The sequence below is a fragment of the Nerophis lumbriciformis genome, linkage group LG16, assembly GCF_033978685.3.
Source record: "Nerophis lumbriciformis linkage group LG16, RoL_Nlum_v2.1, whole genome shotgun sequence".
In the NCBI taxonomy this organism is placed as follows: Eukaryota; Metazoa; Chordata; class Actinopteri; order Syngnathiformes; family Syngnathidae; genus Nerophis; species Nerophis lumbriciformis.
The window spans coordinates 44,898,586-44,907,098 of NC_084563.2; the positions used below are offsets into that span (position 1 = coordinate 44,898,586).

The 8,513-nt window shown below is 33.5% G+C and overlaps 1 protein-coding gene across 2 annotated transcripts in view; it reads right to left on the minus strand.

Annotated features, from left to right (window-relative positions):
• Nucleotides 1-424: 424 nt before the first annotated feature.
• Nucleotides 425-8,513, minus strand: part of LOC133617293 (tensin-4-like) — a 50,724-nt gene continuing 42,635 nt past the window's right edge. For both annotated transcript variants that reach the window (XM_061977220.2, XM_061977221.2), the window contains exons 12-13: nt 8,513; nt 425-4,271 (exon numbers count right to left, since the gene is read on the minus strand). The exon at nt 8,513 is cut by the window's right edge and continues 29 nt beyond it. In XM_061977220.2, the coding sequence (XP_061833204.2) occupies nt 4,139-4,271; nt 8,513 (134 nt within the window). In that variant the 3' untranslated portion in view covers nt 425-4,138. The remainder of the gene's footprint in view (nt 4,272-8,512) is intronic.

An 8,513-nucleotide genomic window follows, 5' to 3' on the forward strand; every position in this document is an offset into this window, starting at 1 on the left:
CCAGGAACTCGGAAATTCCAACTTCCCTGTACAAATGGAATATACCATTAGCAAGGTTACCAGGAAGATAGCCAGGCTACAGACGTCAGTAGGGTGCCCTGAAGAAAGTTGGCGGAATAGTACTGGTATTAGTTTATTTTGAACAATTTGATACATCACACATTTCCAGTTTCTCATTACTACATATCCAAAAAGAGTAGGATGAAGCAGAGTTTTTTTTAAATTTTATTCCTAACCCTTTTTCGTTTCCATCATTTGGTCTAATACTGTAAAATATTATGTCTCAAAGAGGAATTGTACTTTTTTTTAAATTTTACCTATCGTTCACAATCATTATGAAAGACATGACGACGAATGGATTTTGTTTTTTTAATGCATTCTAACTCGTAAATATAAGCCAATACAAGGTTCTCTATTTCGCCCATAAAATCAAATAAATAACCATTCAAAAACCGCCAACAAAACTTAATTAACATTTCATGATTTGAATATTAACCAAGCATTAGTGATATTGTTATTATAAGCGCTGACGCAGACCAACTATTTATAGCGGCGTCGTGGTCACAACTGTTAGAATAATTTTATCTAAGTTATCACAAAAACTTTGTGTTTCAATGAGTTCCCAGCGAGAAGCAAAACGATGTCTTTGAACCTACCAAGAAGAAGGCTTGTAAAACTCCACTGTGTAGGGTGGGAAGCAACAAGAAGGTGTTCTGTTTTCTATCATGAATTGTAGTCAACAAAAATATATTGTTTTAACCCAAGGACTACAAAGCGGAGAGAAGAAGTGTTTTACGAACCTTTTCTGTGAAGTGTTTACGACCTTTTCTTTTGAACTGTTCTGTAACCAAAGGCAACGCTATTTATGACCCACGTCCCTTTGGAAGCAGCTGTTGCCATGTGGTCAGGGAAAGTCCAAATAAAGGAGGAGGCGTACAATCTTTCGCCAGAGTGGGCTGAGACACTGTGCAAGGGTACAGATGTCCATGCGTCTCTCCTCAAATTGAGCCAAATTGAATTCTGTCTCTGTTTAATTCTTTGCTTCTTGTCTTGTTTAATAGATGTCATCAGTGTTTGAACCTGACAACAACCCTGCGCACAATTTCGACATGACAACTGGCGAGGTGTTTACTCGCTTACTTGAGAAGTTTATTGTAGATCATCAATCCCGCAACTCACCTGGACAGAAGAAGTCTGAGGATGTATTCCGACAAGTCGGTACACTTTGACAGCCGTTTAGGACCCGGAAATGGTGAGAACGACATGAAAAGACGCTTGTCGTCCTACTTTTGATCGTATTTATTTATTATTTACAATGCAATGCAAAAAATAAATAACATCTATCGTCGTGTCTTTCATAATGATTGTGAACGACAAGCAAAATTGCACTTCCCCTTTAAGTCTTTAATGACCATACATATCTTTGCATTTAAAAATAAGGGACATTTTCCTGAAAATAAGGGACAACGGGGGACTGCAGATGAAAATTAGCCTTGTGGCTTAATCTGGTGCATTTACAGAAATGCTCATTAATGTGCGATGTTCTCTGTTAAATAATAAACAATTGTTTGAAAAAGGATAATTAAGGTCTTTCCACCAGAATCGGAAAGCCACACCCCTTGTCGAGAGAAAACAAAAAGGAGGGTGGTGCTGGGGAAAGACTACTGTGGTGCAACACTGTTATTTAACTGGAGTGCTTTTATTTTGAAGGCCTGACTTAACCATCGCCACAAAATACACTATATTTCCAAAAGTATTTGGCCACCCATCCAAATGATCCGAATCAGGATAACGGTACATTTCGGACTGCACTGTGCCGAGTGTGAAATTTGATGGAGGAGGAATTATGGTGTGGGGTTGTTTTTCAGGAGTTGGGCTTGGCCCCTTAGTTCCAGTGAAAAGAACTTTGAATGCTCCAGGATACTGTCGGAGGCAGATATTTACATATATCCGTATTTAAGTGTTACTTCTTTAATTTCATAATCATATTACAAAACAGCTAGTGTTTTTCTTCCAATTGTGGTCTTTTGGTTGTCTGCAAATACTGTGTGCTAACCTTGGGTATGGAATGTAAGAAAGAGAGATACTCCTTCTTTTATCTCTTCTTATGTCCAGGTGCGGAGGACAATGGGCATGTGTTTGGGCTGAAAAGACAAGACAGCGAGGGTGGGAGGGAGAGAGACTTTATAGAAGAGAAGGTTTCCATTTTTTAGATCAGACCATCTTAGCTGCGCGATTGAATGTTCTATGCTGGACTGGTCTCATGATATTTACAAAGCTTTGCAAATATATTACAAAATACCTATTCTGTCTCTGGTGGTTCTTTTACTCAGCTTTAAGTGTCGTAAAGAGCTTGGGAGCGACGACCAGAAACTTGAATTCCCTGGGAGGAACAACTGGTCCAAACGCAACAATACCAAAACATTTTTGGACAATTCCATGCTCCCGACCTTGTGGGAACAGTTTGGAGCGGGCCCCTTCCTCTTCCAACGTGACTGTGCATCAGTGCACAAAGCAAGGTTCCTAAAGACATGGATGACAGAGTCTGGCGTGGATGAACTTGACTGGCCTGCACAGAGTCCTGACCTGAACCCGATAGAACACCTGTGTGACCTCACCAATGCGCTTTTGGAAGAATGGTGGACAATTCCTATAAACACACTCCGCAACCTTGTGGACAGCCTTCCCAGAAGAGTTGAAGCTGTGATAGCTGCAAAAGATGGACCAACATCATTTTGAACCCTATGGGTTAGGAATGGGATGGCACTTCAAATTCATATGTGAGTCAAGGCATGTGGCCAAATACTTTTGGCAATATTGTGTATGTTATGCCAAATGTTGCCCAACCGGAAGGTAGGGGGTTGCCGCTAACACTTGCTGTGCTGCTCTTTTAAAGACAGCAAAAAATAACAAGAAACATTTTTAACAGAAAGGCGGCTTGGAATAAGGACACAACAGCCTGATGTAGTTTTTTTTGTCGGGTTGACGGGTGTCAGGTTCAAACACCCAACTATCTATTAAACAAGACAAGAAGCAAGGAATCAAACAGAGACAGGATTCAATTCAACTCATGAGGAGAGTGCGTGGACCTGCACCCTCGTACAGTGTCACCTCTGAGGAAAAAGTTCCACGTCCTCCCCATTTATTCGGGCATTCCCTGATTACATAGCTGCAGCTGCTTCCAAGGGGAGGGGTCTCATTATGCAGCAGCTGCACTGGGTCATAAACAGTTAAAACAACAGGTGCTTGGAGCGGTGTCGGGTTTGCCCCCTCTCTGCTTGTAGATTTCGGGTCCTGATAAGATCTGAGAAACCGACACCTCTAAGGCGCATTCCATCGCACACAGTGGATATTTACAAGCTGTCCGCCTTTTGCTTGATAAGAACAAAGACAGCTTTGCGAGCACAAATGGATAGTGACCACAGGCCGCAGGGGCAACCTGAACTGCAAGCAAACAAGTTGTATGATAACTTATATACAATTATTCTGACAAGGGGTATGTTCAAGAAAAAATATCCCTCCGGTTTGGCCCCCCTGGCTCCGTTTTGTTCTGTGAACTTGCAGCATTTCTCTCATGCGGTGGTTTTTGGGGTTTGTGTGTGTTTTTTTGGCATTTAACGTTCTGTTTTTTACTTGATGCATCATTTTCTGTGTTTGCCTTTCACAAATCCGCCCAACAATAAATCCAACAACAACGGGGTTTACAGTGGCATTTACATTACAGGACATTGTAACACTGGTAAGCGTTCCTCCTGTGTCTCACATAATAATACTATTAATTACAGTTTGAGTCTGCATCAGCAGAACATATTCAGATGTACTTTGCATCTGGTCACGTGATCACCATCACTGGAAGAAAGCTTTTGTTCTGCCCCAGGGCGCCACCTACAGTTGTAAAAGTGTCAGTAGCAGAAGCCAATGAGTATCGGCGCTAAACAAAAAACAGGACTTGTTGAAATGACGACGCGTCTGAACACGCTTCGCAAGCTACTCGGTCACGCGAGATCCCAACCCAGCAATAACGCAACCAGTAGGGTTGCCATGGCAACGACGGGAGAAGCCATTCCGCTTAGTGCAAGCCAGCGTAAATCCATACAAAATACTGTCCGAAAAGTACCCGATGTTGGTATTACAGCGCCTATGACTTGGTTATGACGGCCTTGATGAGGTCGACGGCCGCACTGCAGGGCTGCAGAGGATCATACTCTGCAAAGACGTGGCACACGTTCTCCGCGCCGGCTTCCACGCCTTTTGCCACGAAGCCAAACATCCTGCAAGGCAAAAGAAGTAATGATGAATATTTGGAGTGTACAGTAAAGATATACAAACAGCATCAAAGAGGTTTAACAACACCCAATTGGTGCCATTTGCACCACTATAAAATGTTTAAATGCACAATACAGTTAACTGTAAAACATACACTTTTGTTTAGCACATTGATCTGATTTCATATTTGATCAATGCAATTTAAAAAAAATTATTTAGACTCTTTTTTTTTTCTTTTCTTTTTTTTTACTATCTCAAACACTGGAAAAGTAGGAATTGTTTGCCTGTCTATCATTCCTAAAATTTGACTATGTTGTGAAATGTAATCATTTAAATCCTTCAGAAATGTTATGTATCTTAAAATGTTTGTATTTATTTATTTATTGTATTTATTTATTTATTTATTTATTTTACTATCTCAAACACTGGAAAAGTAGGAATTGTTTGCCTGTCTATCATTCCTAAAATTAGACTATATTGTGCAATTGAATCACTTAAATCCTTCAGAAATGGTATATATTTTTAACATTTTTTATTTATTTATTTATTTCATTGTATTTTTTTACTATCTCAAACACTGGAAAAGTAGGAATTGTTTGCCTGTCTATCATTCCTAAAATTGGACTATATTGTGAAATGTAATCATTTAAATCCTTCAGAAATGTTATATATTTTGAATTTTTTTTATTTTTTTATTTATTTATTTATTATGTCAAACACTGGAAAAGTAGGAATTATTTGCCTGTCTATTATTCTTAAAATTTGACTATTTTGTGCAATTTAATCATTTAAATCCTTCAGAAATGTTATATATTTTGAATTTTTATTTATTTATTTATTTATTTATTTATTTATTTATTTATTTATTTACTATGTCAAACACTGGAAAAGTAGGAATTGTTTGCCTGTCTATCATTCCTAAAATTGGACTATATTGTGAAATGTAATCATTTAAATCCTTCAGAAATGTTATATATTTTGAATTTTTTTTAATTTTTTTATTTATTTATTTATTATGTCAAACACTGGAAAAGTAGGAATTATTTGCCTGTCTATCATTCTTAAAATTTGACTATATTGTGCAATTTAATCATTTAAATCCTTCAGAAATGTTATATATTTAAAAAAAATGTTATTTATTTAATTTAATTTAATTTTATAAAAAATGTTTTACTATCTCAAACACTGGAAAAGTAGGAATTGTTATCATCATCAAAATTTGACTACATTGTGCAATTTAATCTTTTAAATCCTTCAGAAATGTTATGTATTTTTAACCTTTTTTATTTATTTATTTATTTTATTTATTTATTTATTTATTTATTTATTTTACTATCTCAAACACTGGAAAAGTAGGAATTGTTTGACTGTCTATCATTCCTAAAATTTGACTATATTGTGCAATTTAATCATTTAAATCCTTCAGAAATGTTATATATTTTTAACATTTTTTTTTTTAAATTTTTTTATTAATTTTTTTAATATAATCTTTTACTATCTCAAACACTGGAAAAGTAGGAATTGTTTGCCTGTCTATCATTCCTAAAATTTGATTATATTGTGCAATTTAATCATTCAAATCCTTCAGAAATGTTACGTATCTTAAAAAAATATATATATATATTTATTGTATTTATTTATTTATTTATTTTACTATCTCAAACATTGGAAAAGTAGGAATTGTTTGCCTGTCTATCATTCCTAAAATTTTACTATATTGTGCAATTGAATCATTTAAATCCTTCAGAAATGGTATATATTTTTAACATTTTTTATTTATTTATTTTTTATTTTATTTTATTGTATTTGTTTACTATCTCAAACACTGGAAAAGTAGGAATTGTTTGCCTGTCTATCATTCCTAAAATTTGACTATATTGTGCAATTTAATCATTTAAATCCTTCAGAAATGTTATATATTTAAAAAAAAAAGGTATTTATTTATTTATTCTATTATTTTTTTATATTTTTTTACTATCTCAAACGCTGGAAAAGTAGGAACTGTTTGCCTGTCTATTATTCCTAAAATTTGACTATATTGTGCAATGTAATCATTTAAATCCTTCAGAAATGTTATATATTTTTTAACATTTTATTTATTTATTTATTTATTCATTTATTTATTTATTTATTTTTACTATCTCAAACACTGGAAAAATAGGAATTGTTTGCCTGTCTATCATTCCTAAAATTTTACTATATTGTGCAATTTAATCATTTAAATCCTTCACAAATGTTATATATTTAAAAAAATATATATATTTTTAATTTTTATTTTTATTCCTTTCATGAAAATGCATATATACAAGCCACGTACAGGTGACACTTTCATTGTTTTTTGTTTCTTATACATGTCTATGATCAGAAAGGAGCAGATGGAAGAATACTCTTCTTATATTTATCTGCCCCCTTTTTAACACAAATTATTTTAGATGACTTTATAACGGTTCCCTCCACCAACACCCGAACTCCAACATACTTTTTTAATTTTCGTTTAAGCATTTTCACAATGACACGTCCAATCAAAATGAAAAATCAGTTTGATATAATTCCAGTTGTCTCTTTTTGTAACTCTTTTTTAAATTCAAAGTATATTCACGTCACATCTTACCCTAAATATACTTTTTTTTTTTTAATAAAAAATATCTAAAATGATTTTAAAAAATCACACTTAACCTCTAAAGGCCTTAGTTGGCTAAATGTGTGGACAGCACCGTTTAGCTCTTACTTCCAAAATTGTGTACATTACTGAATTGGGGTCTTATGGCCACTTATGTGGACACTTATACTGCCATCTGGTGGTATCAGAAGAGTATAACTTACAATGGAATTTGGGAAAAAGAAAAGTGTAAAAATAAGAATTAGCATGTCACTAAACATGAAGTACACGTTTGTGTACTTATGGACTAAGTACATCATATCAAAAGATGATTCTTAGTTTTTATTCTAATTAGGGTCCAATAAGCCCAAATAGCAAAGAGAAATAAAACAGCTTGGGTCTTAAGAGGCTAAGTATACTTTTTTACACAGGAAGGACAAAAGTAAGTCCACTTGTTTATTTTCTGGTATATTTGATGATATTTCAACTGAAGGCGTCTTGATACTTTTTCACTTCCAACTACACCGATATTGGAGCCTTGAGTGCAGGTTTATACTGAGATTGAGCCAATACGATATCAGTAAGAATCATACATACTTTTATTATTTTGTAGTGTGGAATGTTGGAGAAGGTTCGATCGGGTGAAATTGGTCAAAGAACAATGGTAGGAACGAGAAACACTAAAGTCTTTCTTTAATTAAGTAGAAAAGGAGTGTTTTTTTTGTTTTGTGGTGACATCTAGTGGCCACAGTAATTTATACAGATAAGATCGTGACATGGTAAGTACAATGATGCGGACACGTTTGTTACTGGCTACTTTCTAATATGATTTTTAAAATCTCAGCACAGTCCTGTTTATTGAAAAAAAAACTGTTTTTATGTAGTTTGATTTTTTCTAAAATGTATTTGGCTGCACCAAATGATAATTGTATTTACAGTATATATATATATATATATATATATAAAATCAATTTGTATTTTAATTTATATATATATATATATATATATATATATATATATATATATATATATATATATATATATATATATATATATATATATATATATATATATATATATGTATATATATATATATAAATTAATAAATTCAAATACAAATAACCCAAATATATGATTTGCCTGAGAAGCTGGACAGGACAAAAAATAAATAAATAAAAACAAAAATAAAAAAATTAATACATTAAATTTAAAAAATAATAATAATAAATAAAATGTTTATATATATATATATATATATATATATATATATATTTTTTTTTTAATCGCTGTATTATGCCTGGTGCCAACATGCTGTTAGAATAAATGCCATGTGGGTATTTTTCATATAATTGCTAATAGTATGTTAAAAACAAAATGTGTTGCTTTCAGACCTGTTTCTGATTTATCTTTGACTTAGGAACCGAATAAAAAAAGGAAATAAAATTTCCTGATACGGGCCAATACACATTTTGAAAATAGGCACTGATTTAGTGGAATGGCTCACATACAGCAGGGGACATACGTTTTTGTAATAATCATACAATAAACATACTACAGTGTACAGTTATTACATCAACTGTGAAACAGTAACTTTAAAAAGAATAGAAAGAAAACAGAGTTAATAGGTGTAACAAGGTACTCCCTTACC